This window comes from Mustela erminea, chromosome 6 (assembly GCF_009829155.1).
Source record: "Mustela erminea isolate mMusErm1 chromosome 6, mMusErm1.Pri, whole genome shotgun sequence".
Taxonomy (NCBI): domain Eukaryota; kingdom Metazoa; phylum Chordata; class Mammalia; order Carnivora; family Mustelidae; genus Mustela; species Mustela erminea.
In genome coordinates, this window is record NC_045619.1 from 38,212,802 (window position 1) to 38,229,131 (window position 16,330).

At 32.0% G+C, this 16,330-nt stretch overlaps 1 protein-coding gene across 2 annotated transcripts in view; it reads right to left on the reverse strand.

Annotated features, from left to right (window-relative positions):
• PTPRQ (protein tyrosine phosphatase receptor type Q) overlaps nucleotides 1-16,330 on the reverse strand; it is a 218,386-nt gene that overhangs the window by 175,705 nt on the left and 26,351 nt on the right. For both annotated transcript variants that reach the window (XM_032346908.1, XM_032346909.1), the window contains 6 exons: nucleotides 15,929-16,155; nucleotides 13,477-13,546; nucleotides 9,474-9,673; nucleotides 8,078-8,327; nucleotides 6,375-6,503; nucleotides 4,364-4,510 (listed from right to left, as the gene is read on the reverse strand). In XM_032346908.1, coding sequence (XP_032202799.1) covers nucleotides 4,364-4,510; nucleotides 6,375-6,503; nucleotides 8,078-8,327; nucleotides 9,474-9,673; nucleotides 13,477-13,546; nucleotides 15,929-16,155 — 1,023 coding nt within the window. The remainder of the gene's footprint in view (nucleotides 1-4,363; nucleotides 4,511-6,374; nucleotides 6,504-8,077; nucleotides 8,328-9,473; nucleotides 9,674-13,476; nucleotides 13,547-15,928; nucleotides 16,156-16,330) is intronic.

A 16,330-nucleotide genomic window follows, 5' to 3' on the forward strand; every position in this document is an offset into this window, starting at 1 on the left:
GGACCCCATAATCACAGATTCACTCCATCATCCAGCAGACTGAGCCCTCATCTTTTAATCATTGTTCTAGGCTCTTGAGGATCGAGCAAGAAGTAAGATAGATAAAAAGTTCTGCACAGGTCACCTCTTATGTAAGTATATACAAAATAAATATTGTTCCTAACATATATGGTCCTTATGTTTCTATCATCATATTTACCAACACACATTTTTCCAAAGGCAGAGCAACTTTCCAATCGACTGTGTACTATGAAAATAACACAGCCACTTAAAAAGCAAAGCTCCCATTCCACTGTTCTTCTACATTTTATTTTAGAGTTGCTATGTAGACAAAGCCTTGGCCAGTATTGTATCATGGAAGAGATCTGGCATTTTTCCATTTAATTTGATCTTGTGTAGAACTTCAACTGAAGAAACAAATTTAATGACTACACTGATCAGATTAAGAGCTAAGGAAACCCTGCCTACCAAAAAAATAAGTAAAGTGTCACTTCCATTTGATGTAACACATTAATCTAGTGAATACCAGAAACTACCCAGTACAGCAAAAAGAAAAAAAAGTAAGAGTGTGTGTGTGTGTGTGTGTGTGTGTGTGTGTGTGAATTTACTATCCCTTATTTAATCAAAGAGAGGAAATCTTCTAATTTATAAGATATTTTTAAAAATAACTAAGTATTGCTCTATGACACTAATGCCTTAAATTACAGTTCAAGTAAAGATTAAGTTATTGTATATTACCCTAAAAATGTACCCCTGTGTAAGAGTGACTGTAAAGCTATCTCTCTCTCTCTCTCTCTTTCTTTTTCAGTGAAAGAAAAAAAAGCTTGGGGGGCAAAGGAAATGACTCCATTTGTCCTTGTCCTTGTCCAAAGAAGGATACTTGATCTGTTACAGCAAAAATTCTTATTAGGAAACCAGAGAAGTATGGATTAAATCAGATTCTTTTAATATTGATACCAAATTAACTAAAGAAAATAAAAAACACAAGGGAATTATTCACAGTTCAGCATCGATTCTGAGGTGTAGTCTACAGGAATTTCCTGAGAATCATTCTCAAGTCAATACACTTATAAATTTTATTAATAAATGAGAAACAGAACAGACATATAAAGGATAAATAATGTTCAAATGAGTTTAAGCTTTCAAATGAAAAAGGGTTAGAAAAAAATAAAATGGAGACACTGGCACAGGGGAAAGAAAATGTATTAAAATAAATTTTGCCATTATGTAGGATGTCTGGGTGGCTCAGTTAGTTGAGTATCTGACTCTTGGTTTCGGCTCAGGTCATGAACTCAAGGCAATGATCTTAGGGTTATGAGATGGGGAGCCCTGTGTCAGGTTCTGTGCTCAGTAGGGAGTCTGTTTAAGGTTCTCTCCCTCTGCCCCAACCCTGGCTCTTTTTCTCTCTTTCTCTCTAAAATAAATCAAGCTTTTAAAGCATAAATTAAATGTTGCTATTGTCTAGCAAATTAAACTAATTTATTGAATTTTAATTAAATTAAACTAATTTTGGAAAAAAATCTATTGACAAAAGTCATTGAGAACCCTGAAAATTTGAGACTTTCTCTGATTTCTCTACGAATGATTATACTATTTGCAGAAAGGAACAAGTTGGAGGACAAAAATCTTCATTTTCATAATCTATTTATGGAAGAATAAATATAGATTTCAATACTCTATTTGCTTTTAAGAAACAATGTTAACCTTCTTATGAGATTTTTATACTAGTGACAGAAAAGTTATTAGGTGATATTGAAGCAACAAAGTTTTACCTAAGATTTGTTTAACCATCCCAAACAAATAAGAAAATGCTGATGTCTATGTTGTATATACTGTCTCATTTTGGGATAGGCAACTCCATGACACTTTGTAACATCAGAAATTATTAAACTATCTTTGTTTTCCGAAACCATCTCTTCCTCATACTTGTGTAGAAATCTGCTCAGTAAAACATTAATGTATATATAGGAATTTTATGAAATGTACAAGAGTACTGCCATGACATGATGTTGACTTTCATTGATGATCAAAGTAGACTATGGACTATAACATTCTCAGTGTTAATGAAATCAGCCCCATATTACTATAATGGCATATGCAATTGTCTATAAAAGAAATTCAACATAAATATATAAATATATATATAGTTATATATATAAATATATAAATTCAACATAAATATAAAATTCAACATTTTTTCCATGACTATCTGGAGATTTGTTAGAATACCAGTTGTTTTAAAAAACATTAATTTAAAAATTGGTCCTAGTATATTTTTAAATAGAGAGTCTACTTTTAAATACGGAGAGGAAAATAAATTGGGTAACCTTAATTAGAATACAAAGAACCCAGCTGTATTAATAAATGAAGAAGAAAACAGTCTAAAATTAAGGTATCAATTTTAACCAAAAGTATATAGTTCTAGTGAGTTATTAGATTGTTCTCATATAGTTTAAAGATTCCCTTATTGCAAAGTTTTAATTAGTAGGACTAGGACTAATTAGTGTTGTCAGAAGCTGAGAAATACATTTACTGCATTTGCCACAGCATTTCACTAAAGCCTTTCCTAAGTCTGAACTATCCCAAGAGAACTCTATGGAGGAAGGCTAGCACGCAGAGATAAGAACCATGCCACTGCTGCACTTAGTGGAGCCCACCTGCTGCCAGTGGAACCCCCTGAGGGCCACCTGGACATGGTCAGGAGGGTAGTTAAGATAAAACTCACGATAAATTGTTTATTACATAGGGCAAACAAAATCGTTTGTTCAAAATAATTTTGTGTCAAAAATAAGCTGTGTGAAAAATATAGAGCAACATTTTAAATTTTTATTTATTGTTTTGTGAATAAAAAAAGATGCAAAAATAAAGAAAGAGGGATGAACTCTTTTAATGATGTCCAAAATCAACAACATGAGAGCATATGTGGCAATATAGTACCTATTTCCCTATTTTTGCCAAATGCGATAGGCCAAAAATAAGGACAATAAAAAAAAAAACCTTAAATTATCGATTCAACATAGGGGTGCCCAAACTGGCTTGATTTGAAGGAAGACAAAAATTCTGAATTTATTTAACTGCATGACTTAAGAATAAAAATCAGTTGGCCAATTAAGTGGTTTGAGAAAATGTTATTAAAATCAAACCAAAGGACTCTAGACTAATGAGGGCCAGGTCACTCTGCCATTTTTGGTAGCCATTCATAAAGCTGTCTAGCTTTCTAAGAAATGCTTAAGAGCAGTTATTAGGTGAAGGGGAGATTTAAGGTGTAATGGAAATAAGTACAAAGGTAAGACTTCTGACAGAAACACAATGGAAAAAATTTAGTAACAAAGAAATGAAAACATTTTGCTTGTAAGTTTACATCTCTTTCTTAATCTGTGTATTGAAATAATATACACATCAGCATTTTCATTTGATATAAAACATAATGTTGACATTCTTTCAACAGCAAAATATTAATAAGGGGTTAATTGTACTTTGAAGGGAAGAACAAAATTCCCTAATAGTTGCTGCCCTCTAATGGTCAGATACTTGAGTGATTTATCTCTCAGTCTTGATGAACATAATAAGCCCAATCTTTAGTTATATGTGCATATGTGCACTTGAACACATGTGTGTATTTAATTTACAAGTTCCTGTATGTTAGCTATCACACAAAATCTGGAAATTTTTCCAGTGTTAATGTGCTTGTAATAAAATTGTGATGTTCTCAAATAATTGCAATCCGTAAGTAAAAATGAAGACGTTTTAGCAAGTTTGATGTGGGCCAGGAAAATGAGTTGTGAGACAATGCAGGAACATTTTTTAAACACCTAAAACTGTGATGTTTAATACATGCTAACAAAAACTTTCTTTAGGAAAGCTATTTTGTAATTATTTCAGGATGTGCTAGTAAACTTGTATTATGCATCCTCTAGGAATCTTCACTTGCTTAATATATCCTTTTGTTTACAAACATATTTTGTTAGAGGCATTGGGGATATATGGATTCTCCTAAACGTCATTCTATGAGAAAAATCTATTCTACATTGAATAATGTGAGTCAAACAATGTTAAATGTGTTTGTTTTTTTCCTCGGACCTCTTGAGGTTTTGCCAGTCTTCACTGTGAGTCTCAAACACACTGACACTACAGGTAGTACTTCCTAACCTTACTTGATCTCCAGTTCCTCTATGAAGCATGGTGTGGGTTTAATGTTCTGAGGAACACATGTTTGGAATGCATAGGTAGTTATCTGGTAAGGAAACAGCATGAAATAAGTAAATATAAACCAAATAGCTTCTAATATAATGTTTAACCAATGCAGTAAAATCTACAAACAGAGTAAAATATCTTATGAGCACACTGAAAAAGATGTTTTTACCTTCTGGAGGAGTGAATACTGAAATATTTGTTTTGGGTCCAATTCCTGCACTGGTCTCAGCGGCAACATATACATCATACACCGTAAATGGTGTTAGGTTAGTGAACGCAAATTTAAGGTCTTTCGTGCTATTATCCAAAATTCGACCTGCAAAAAACAAAAGATACTGTGAATTATTTTCTCATTAGGCACATAATCATTTTCACATTTCAGTAGAGAACCAAGAATAGCAATTAACGTTTGTTATTACAATTTTAATACATTATAATTACAATTATTTCAAGTTTCAAACATTTAGCTTAGTGGTACATTGATATCAGGTTAAATAAAACAATGGAAAGAACATGAAAATCTCCTGGTAGTCAGAATAACATTAAATCATAAAGCCCTATCCAATTACCATGTTACTTTTTGACATTTTTAAAAAGAAAACATTAGATTTTGCTAATATTAAAATAATGACAGTATTTTATACATAAATTTAGTTAATTAAGTTACTAAACATTCTCATTATCTTCTATAAAAAGACATTTTTAGAAAATACTTGTAGTTCTGCTTCTGAGCATAACTCCTTCTTAATAGCCCATCATCAAAATTCTTTTAATCCTCAAGTTTACCTCTGAATAATTCTTTCATTTCTTGCTGTAGCTGGAACCTGGCTCTCGCCTAAGAACATGGCTTCTGTTCCCCGAATGGTCTAATTTATCTCACGGTCACCAAGTGATGATGCCTTTGGGTATGGCATGTGTTTCCCGAGCACCTCAGGGTCTAATCTTAGACAAGCCCACCTCTCTCCTTACAAAAGCTCACAGCTTTCAATCTCATGCCATGTATGGTCTCCACCAGCCCTCCTTGTTGCTGTGATAGATTTAGGCCTAGGGTCATTCACCTTCATTCTGGATGGTTTAGTGCCTGCTTCAATGTCACTGTCTTTAGTGCTAATTTGTGGTGATTTCAGGATTCCCTAGACTTGGTCCTTAAAACACTCCCTGCTATCCTCAAATAATCTAATCTACCACCCTATCTCATCCACTCCCATAGACATCACTACTGCCAGTAACTGCGAATCTTCCATGATCCCAATTTCTTGCAACTCTCTCTGACTTATTCTAGAACCCCAAAGCAACAATTCTTTAAGTTCATTGGGACCTCCAATCCATTGATCGTATGAACTATTTTATTTTATTCTGCTTGGTTTGGTCCCTTACCACTTGGTTTCCACTATTATCCAACCTCAATGGCACTGTCAATTAATCACTACCTTTGCACAAGCCTTCCATTCCCTTGCCCTCTTCTTGTTGAAAGGAGCTGGAGAAAAACACAGATCCACTCTGATTGATATCACTTTATTCCCTACCACATCCCAAAGGAGCCCTAAATTTTGCCTAGACCCCTATTCAACTTCTGTGACCCAACACTCTCTACTCTTCTGGTTGATTTCTTCTGTAGCACTATTTTAGCAAAGAATTTTAGAGTTTACTTAGTTGACTTCCAGCAATAATATCTGAACCCCTCAAAATACCTGATAAGGGAACATCCAGGTCGTGCTTGTTGAAAAAGATGAACTTGCAACATTATAAAGATGCCTGTATTATTTTTAGAGAGGTCTAATTATTAGAAATGCACTCCTTGTTCTAAGCAGAGATTTGAACTAACTGAAGTCCATTGTTCTTTAAAAACATATTTGCAATTAAGTAAGTCAAGGTCCTCCTATTCAAACATTTGAAGACATATATGTCCTCTAACACTTCTTAGGAGTTATCTCATTCTCTTAGCTTCTCCTCATGAAATAAGGAACATGAACAATGTTTTGCCATCCATATACTTATCTATGATTTTAAATAAAAAGTTCAAAGAGCCTCACCTCCCTTGTTGCTTTTCTATTATTTGCGTCAATTGTAAGATCTTATATAAAAAAAGATCATGTTATTTTTAAGAACTTTGAAAATACTAATGTGCTTTGTATAATTCTTACTCCAAAAGGTAAACACAAAACTGGTTTGAGACTTACCTGGTGGTCCATATAATTCAACTCTGTAACTAAATTTCCCTGTTACTATACTAGGTGGGTCCCATGAAATTGAAAAGGACTTCCCTGTAATGTTGCCTGTTACACAGTTTTGTGGCGGTCCTTCAGGCACTAAAATGGTTATAGAAAAACATGAATAAATAATATATACTTAAAATAAATGAGCATTTTATTAAATATACACAACAAAACACAAAATCTGAAAGAAAAGAACATATCATACTATGAGCAAAGGGTTTTTTAACTTTAGAAAAAGGAAAAATGAATAAATTGAAGAATTTAAATAAGGCATGCTGGATCATCAGATGAACTACTTATTTGCAACAGTTACTACTTTAATTTAATGTTGTATATGACTGCACAGGCTATTTCATTCTCATTCTAATATTGTTCCTTGTATAGTTACATTGTCCTGATACACACCTATATATTGAATTAAACCAGCCCTCGGCATCTGACTTGAAAAACACCCTCCCCCTGGTGGACACAGGTAGAAGGGTCAGGGAATTAACTGTCTCTACATTACCTTATTGGCAAAGATCTTCACTTTATGTATCAATATTTGTATTTGTTTCTGAGAGGAAATTTATAACCTACAGTTAGAAAATTCTAATGTAACATTGGCATCATATTTAAAAAATGACATTTTAAAATAGTCTACTTTTCACAGATGTAGTCCCACATTTTACTTTCTTTTGATTGCAATGAAACATTCCAAATATTTTTCTCAAGCCAAAGTTCTTGTCTACCAAATTTCACTTTGTGTTATCCTTAAGAAATTATTTTTAACTGTATAAGTAGTATAGAAGGAAAAAATGGTATGATTCAAAGATGACTATTTAAATCAAGAAAAAACTTCAAACTTGATGTGATGAAATGATAAAAACTGACAGCTATGTCATCAGAAAAAAAAATACTGTGCTTTAGGGAAATTACCCTACCAGTAATAATTTCCAGTAGCCTCAAAAATTACCAATCACAATGGAATGTCTCATACTATATATTTAATATAGTATTATGTCAGTAACTACATAAATTTACATATATATAATACTGTAATCCCATAATTAAATATATAAACACACATAGCTAGAAATTGTGTGCACTCTTCAAGTTTCATAATAATACAAATTACACTCATTGAATCCTACCACCACCACCATAAGGGAGGTACTACTGCTGTCTCCATTTTTCACATAGGGAAACCCAGTGCAAAGAGAAGATAAATAGGTATATTTTTAAGTACTATTTTTGTCTAATACTGAAATATGAATCACATGATATTTCTCCTACTATAGGTCTAACTTCCACTTTTGGTTGTAACAGTATCAGTGAGAAGAGGGTATAGATGATTATCGGAGAAGGAGAAGGACAGAGATGATTTTGAAAATTGCTCAGATCAAAGATAAATTAAAGCTGATTGTAGGATCATGGTTATTAAGCTCAAGAATCCATTCTTCCAAATGTCCTTTCTCTTTTTAGATGCTTATGTTAGTATTGTAAAAGAGTACTGAAATTAAAGATGCTTCAGATGGTATGCCCATGATCTGTTTGTTATTGGGGGGAAAAGTTATTGGAAGGGAAAGAAGGTTTTAACAGAAAGATCTATATAGAAAAAATGAAAGATCATTATATAACTAATTCAATTCTTTTTTTTTCTACATACACAAAAAATGAAACCATACCTGATTCTGGTGTTCTGACGATTGTACTATCAATATAACCTGCTTCAGTTGTAACAGCAGAAACTTCAAAAAGATACGTTGTATAAGGTCTCAAATGTGTCACTACAAAACTGATAGGCTCTTTCCACACAGAGCTTATTTTACTCCTAGCCAACGTGCTTGATGAGTATGTGGTACGTGATGGGGGCGTAACTCTAGCAAGGGTTGGAGAAGGGCTGGTTGTACTCCACAAAAAAGATTCATTATTCTCCTAGTAAATAAAATAAACAGCAATAGAAAAATAATGTGGTATCTCTTAATGAATATGAGTAGTATAATTTATTTCTTTCCTTTATAGCATAAATATTATTCTTAAATTTATGTTTATGTATATGATTAAGATTTTAATAGATATAGATTGTTATCTATTCCAAGTTATGGACCAATTTGCTAGAGCTTAATTATACCCATTTATGTCTACAGTTTTAGAAGAGAATATATTTATTGCATTCTTTATACCTTCATATTTCTTATGAATAGGATTTCAAAAGGCTTAGCAACAGCAAAATCATTAGTAAGAATTTTTGAAATTCATGTTAAAAGTTCAAGAACCAAAAGATAGTCTCCCTTTTGTGAAATTTCAAGCATACATCACTTTATTACTGGTACTATCATTTTTTCCTCAAAAATACTTAAATGATAAAGCCAATAACATAAATGTTGTATATGGATATATATGGGCATATATGTATATGTGTGTATTAGAAATACAGCCTAATTTTAAAAAGAAGGTTTTAAGACTTCTATAACTTACAGTATTTAAAACAAAAGTAATTTTGTTTGTTTTCCCATCAATAATATCCTAAAGATCATCTAGATTACTTTTGGGAAAACATTATTATGGTACTTCCAGGGATTTCCCATAAATGAGTAGAGTCATTTAACAAATTCTTCACCAAAGATATGCACAACAAAAACAATCTACTTCCATGAACATCATTTTGACTGTTGCCTTCTCTACCCCTCCCGTCACATGGAAATTTTTTTTTTCAGTGATATCCTTTACTTTCCTATTTCAGCTCTTTTTAAATATCCTCCACCCAAAATACTCCTCACACAATCTCCCCTGTCCTTACACCAAGGCAATTCCAAGGTCCATTAACAAATGCTACTCCTTTCATGATGTCTCTTCAGAGCTTCCTGTAAGATTTTTATATCTCTTGAATTCTCAAACCCTGCTCTTACTCCACCTTGAATACAGTCAGTTGCGTCTAACATGATACTATAACTGAACACTATAAGGAATCAAACAGCTAATAACCACTGTGGTTTAAAAAGTTTCCAGATACTAGAAACTTCAAGTGATAGGCTCACACCTAAACTTTATGAGACACAGAAAGTGTTCCATGATACTTACATTACATTCTGGCAATTTCCCAGTTAAAATGTCTTCCACTCTGATGGAGACATCTTTCACTACTATCCCACTTCTGGCATGTTTCACACTAATCTTGAAGCTGGTAATTTTGCCATTTGGTTGCCGAGGTAAATACCAAATCAGGTTTACTGCAGAATAGTTAAAAGCCTCAACTGTGAGATTCACCACTTTTCCTGGAGCTGGGGAAGTAACAGAGATTGAAGGAAAAGAAAAAACACTGTTATAAAATTTAGAATGGCATTTATATAATGTTGAGATGTTATTTTTTTCAAGTTATATAAAATTAAATATACCCTGTTAGAAAAACCTACTCTCTCTCTCAAATAAATAATAAAATATTTAAAAATAAAATAAATTTAAGATGTACAAGATGTGAATTTGCTACATTTCCATACTGTGCTATGACTGCCATTGTAGTGATATTTAGTACTTCTATGATATTACATAATTATAAAATCACCTTATGTAACTATAATATCACACTGTTATCTATATTCATTATACTGTGCATCAGATCTCTATGCTTATTTATTATTTGAGGCAAGTTTGTACTCATAAACAACATCAGTCTTACACTCCCACCCCATCCTCTGGTGACCACCATTTTACTCGATTCATGAATCCCAATCGCCCTTTCAAATTTCTTATTTGTGTAAACTATACATACGCTTATAAGTATGCCTGTATACACAGACATACACACACAAATTAAATATATTCATACAAAAAAACAAATACAATTTGCTTTCAAAACATTTTCAAATGAGCTTCAATAACAGTCACAGGGAAGTACTTGAGTATAGATAAACTTGAATTTATAACATAATCAAAAATTTATTAAATACATGATTTTGAAATATTTGAAAAGTACCAAAAATATTAAATACATAGAAAGTTATTAAATATGTTGGGGCACCTGGGTGGTTCAGTCAGTTAGTTAAAGCATCTGACTTCAGCTCAGATCACAGTCCCAGGGTCCTGGGATCAGATTGAGCCCTGCTCCTGGAATTGAGCCCCCTCTTGAGCCCCCTGTTGGGCTCCCTGCTTGGCGGGGGAGTCTGCTTCTTTTTCTCCCTCTGTCCCTCCCCCGCTCATGTGCTCTCTCTCTCTGTCTCTCTGATAAATGCATAAAATATTTTTTAAAAAGAAAGTAATAAAATATGCTAAACATTTAGTGAAAAAGGTATTTTTATTAACTTGCTTTAATCCTTTTAATCTCAATTAAATATTTCTGCTTTTATTTTCTTTTTTGACTTCATTATGTCCGAAGAATAATGCTGGCTCTTTTCTGTAGTTGGTAGGTCTTTCCCTAAATATTGCAGTTTCTACTTCTGAACTTTCATGTGCCAAAACCCATTATTTCTTGATGTTCATAGAATGAATTCATCCATCTTGATTCAAGCAAAGGTTTGACACTGCGGCACCAAAAACTTCTGTTCATAAAGTCATTTCATCTTTCAGTTAGGTGTCTTCTAACACTTTGAGGATATATCTAGACTAGTGATATGCATAAATCTGTATAAGTTGTGTGAAGGTGTCTACAACTTTACAAAGTATATGTTATGCAAAGTATACATTTATTGAGCCAGAAAGAAACTTCATAAATCCAATATAGAGACTTTTCCTGCATTTCTAATGATTCATCAAGTTGAAAATGGAAGTGCATTCTATTATCCCAAAGCCCAAATAAATTCTATGTTTACCTGAAATAATGCTGCACGGTAAGTTAAGAAGTTGAGATTTTTGTGCTTGTGGATGCAATATCAACTCAGTATGGTATAACTAGTTAACTCATACACTCTTCCTAAGAGTATTTTTATTCACAGGAAAAGAAATTCCTTCTTATTTAACAATTAAAAATGCAGCTTATTTATTCCATGAACTAGTCCTTAAATTTGGATTCTTTATATCATAAATAATGAAAAGGGGTACTTAGGGTGAAAATGGTAGAATACCGATACAATTAAATTTAGATTTACCTAATGTCTTTACCTCTTTATATTTACCAAAAAAAAAAAAAAGGAAATATAGGGGCAAGAGAAATTATATAATATCTAATTTGCCCAAAAACACACAATAAATGAGAAACAGTGACTCCCAAGAAAAAATTTTTCATATGTCATTCAAAAGTTATCCAATTAACTTCCCTAAAACTGAAAACATAAGTAATAAATTTTTCTTTTTTATCCTGGTGAATATTTAATTTTGAAATGATAATTTTCCCACTTGAATTTTAGTTGTATGAATAATTTGAAAGTCAATATGCTCAAAATCAACAAGAGTAATTTAAATCTCATAAATGATTAATTTCTAATTTTAATAAACTGAATTTTCTCTAACTTTCTATGGAATAGAGCATGTTTCATATGCTTCTCTAGATAAAGTCTCAAACAGAAACTAGGCCACAAAACTTGATGTATCTTTTTTAACATGAGCCATTGCATTAGCCCCTCTAGATACACAGGGTTTATTCAATTTATCTCATTGGCATAAAGCAGCTCACTGGAAGATTTTTATCTTCTAAATATGTAGAACATTTATAGTTGCAAAAAATTATGGAAATTCTTTTTACAGTAGTTACCACTAACCTGACATATTACTTAGTAACTCATAGTTATCTCAGCCCACAGAATGTAAGTTCCACAGAAAATATCTATTGTTGAATGGAGATGCCATTATTTATCTAATCGTTCTGCATTTATTGGTCCTAACTTTTTACTATTATAAATAAATAGAGGAATTATTAAATAAATAAAAACACCTCCATTCGTTAACTTATTTTTATCAAAAATCTTGTGTTCTACTAGGCTGATATATAGAATAAAAAATAAGCAAGTAAATGTGTACTATATCAGGCTGCTCTAATGAAGAAAAATAATTTGTTAGGACTAGAGATGGACAGGAAGAAATACAGCCTATTTTAGGAGGTATAGTTAGGAAATCTAATGTGAGATTTGAATTAACTAGCAGAGAGAGAGATGTGGATATTTAGTGAAAGAGTATTTCAGTTAGAGGAAACAGCAAGTACAAAGGCTCTATGATGGAAGATAGGTATGGATGGTGTTATTTGGAGGGAAGGGAGAATGTTAGAGATGGATCAGAGAGGGAAAAGAACATCCTGAGTGCTATGCACCATGGGAAGGACTTATGGTCTTATTCTGAGTAAGATAGGAACCCTACTAAGAAGAGAGAAATACTATGGTCTGGCTTATGTTTCAAAACGATGATGCAACTCTTGTGGAGATGGAAAATTGTAGACAGGTAAGCTGGAAACAGGAAAACCAGTAAGGAGATGTTCAGTTGCTCAGGCAAGAAGTGATAATAAATTAGAGTGATTTGCAACTGGGGTGAGATTCAGGATGCATGTGGATATAGTGCTGGCAGGATTTGCTGATAGACTAGAGTTTACTATGAGAAAGAGGCATCAATAATACATCAAACTCTTTCTTCTCCACCATTGAAAGAAGGGAGGTAACTTACATTGGTTTGAAAATGATTACATGTTATAGAATAATATAACTATAAAATCCATATTTCCAAAGGTCTAATGTCATAAAAATGTATATGATTTGATATTAACAGGAAAAAGCAGGATATAAACTTGTATAAATGGTATAAGGCTACTTTCATGAACATATACTCACTCATATAGCCACATATTCATAAGAGGAAAAAAAGGACCAGCCAGGAGCACACCAAAACGGTAACAGAGTTTTTATATGACAAGGTCATGGGTAATTTTTACTGTCTGTTTCTTATTTTTTCAAAGCTTTTTTTAAGATAACACTGCTTTCATAAATTTAGAGAATAATATATATTTTAATAAATAATTATCTAAGAAGACTCTAAAAGTAATTGAATGGCCATGCTATTGAAGAGTCTATGGATTTTAACATCATTATTTGACTTATATACCTATTTATTTTAAATAAAAAAAACTTATAATTAAGTTAATTTAGAATAAATGATTTAAGCAAATTACCACTTTCTGCAGTTTGGAAAAGAAATGGGTCACTAAACACTCCAATACCAGCACTGTTTTCAGCAGCAACCTAAAACAGACCAAAAGAATTATGTTCATGCTCTCTAATTAAACAGAATCTGAAATAATAACATTTTGATATTGATTAGTTAAATGACAAAGATATTTTTCCCTTAATCCCTGCAAAACTCCCAAAGTGGAAAGCACACTTGGAGCTATTCCATATTTCTATTATCCTTAAGGATATATTTGCAGCATAGTTTGATTCAACATATTTAATCAATTCCCAATAGAAAAATTAATAGTCAAGTTTTATAGCCAATTAGTATTAGTAATAGTAACAGTTATTTATGGGCAACTTTCATGTACCAGGAAATCTCCTAGAAATTTTACACATCTCATTTTATCCACATAATCAAAGCATGAAGTGTTCTTATCAGCATTTTATAGATGAGAAAACTGGTTGAGAGAAGTCAAGTAACTTGCTTGAGTCTTACGGAATAAGTGGTAGAACCAGAATTCCACTGAAGTTGTGTTTATTTCTAAAGCTCAACCTCTTTCTATTATATTCACTTCATGCCAGATACTATGACTATTTCTGTAACAAATATGAAACCATATATATTGTATCTTGCCTTATAGTTTACAATCTAAACAAATACATACTCAAGAAAACAATTAAAAAAATAAGTCTAATCAGTTAGACTAAGTATTTTGAATTTGAAAGATGGAAAAAATAGATAGAAAAATTCTTTTAAACTCAGATATCCTAATCAAATAGACTAGAATAGGCAGAGATAATGTCATTATTGAGATTAAGATTCTTCACTATCCAAATGCCAAAACCGGAGTCTGAAAACCTTAATTTAAATTGCACTCCACTAATTCTTAAATGAGTAGTTGTAGGCAATTTATTGGCCTTATTCTAGGTAACATTTTCCTTTTCTTTAAAATGAGAATGATATATCTATGTCATAGAATTGTTCTAAGGACTAAATGAAATAATACCTGTAAAGAACTTAATGGGATTTTCCCCTGATCATATAGATTTGAGATCTACATTTGAAGATATCAAACATACTGCACCAAATACTCTTTGTAATTCTGAAATGGCTAACACTTATTTGAGCAGATTAAAGGTCACAACAATGATTTAGAAAAGTGTGGAATTAAAAGAAGAATAAGGGCTTCCCAATAGGCTTGAAATAAGAAAATTCAAAGGAATAACAATTTGAACTCTATATAGATCTAAGTAGAACTAGCTGTCTGTAACAGCTTTTTATGATCACATTAAAATTTAATCTTTACATATTACCTTCAATAGTATATTTTAACATATAAACTAATCTAAAATGTACTGTTGACAAAATATATGTACACTGTGCTATTTTATGTGTCAGTTAGAAAAGGTCTCCTACTCTTGACCTATGTCTCTGCAATGAAATAACCACCATGAATCTTTGACATTTGCAAAAATTTCCCTTTAACTGTTCTCATACAGGGGATTCCTACTACTGGGATGCTCTCTAATTCTTACTGTGTGCTTTGCTTTCACAAATAGGCATGCTTCCAATAACGAAACCCCCTCCCCAGGCAAATTCTTTCTTTCCCATCATTTCTTAGCATCCAGAAAGTCATCTCACTTATGTCTTATCACATATTTATACAGCTTTTATAGATTTTTTTCCTCTATATTGAATTATCTTAAAAACTCAAAGAATATAGTGATGTTATATTGAAAATAGAAAGGATCACAAAGATATCTGTATCTTTTACTAACCTCTGAAAATATCACAAATATATCTTAATTGGAAACATTTTCACATGGCATAGTTTAGGATTGCTTTTTATATGCTCTTCTTTATTTAATTTTTAATAAGATGTTTGATTTTGCATATTAAACATGGTAAAGAACTAAACATTTTTATAAACACAAAAGACACAATAAATGTTCAAGAAATACTTATTGAATGGAACTGAATTGAATTTATTGTTCTCTGAGAAGCTGGCTCAATAGAAACTTTCATTCCATTATTTAAATTTTGATAACTGACACAGAAATACAACAGGATTAAGGGAAAAATAACAAAGCTAACTTAAAGGTTAATGAAAAAGTAGACTATTTTTTACCTATAAAGCCTAAATTATGTCATTTAAACTAGATTCATTCTTTGAAAAAGTTGCTAAGTTAAACGTTTTTAAAATAAATAAATTATACAAATACATCTAATAATGAAAAAATGTTATAACAGTTGTTCAAATTTTAAAGGCCCAGATGGGCACTGAGGTCAGGACTCAGGTGATCATTCTTCAATCACTTGGCTGTGTTCGGCTGTAAAGACTTAACCAGGTGGGGAAAAGTGCCCTCATCTTTAAAATGAATGGAGTATTTTAATATTGTGTTAATACTAAATACTTAATATTTAATACTAAATATTAACAAAAATATTACCTTGATTTCATATGTTGTTCCAGGATTAAGATTAGTAAGAAGAACTTCCAGACTGTCTGGCTTTGTTCTAACTTGTGTGTATTCTGTTTGCATCCATGGACAAACTTCCTTATATTTCACAATATAAGACATAATCCTTCCATTTGGATTAGGTGGTGTATTCCAAGATAGAAGAATTCCAGCAGATCCAACTCTTTCTCCTGCCAGGAAGACTGGAGGTCCCGGTTCTATTTAAAAAAAAAATACGTTGTTAAAAGGTCAAACAATTATTACATTTTCACAATCATAAATAAGAAAGCTTTTACAAATGTAGACTTTCCAAGTTCCCAAAGACTAATGGTCTCTCAAATGTGACTTTATCTTCCCTAGAGCTTTGCTACCAATAGAAAAAAAAAAAAGATT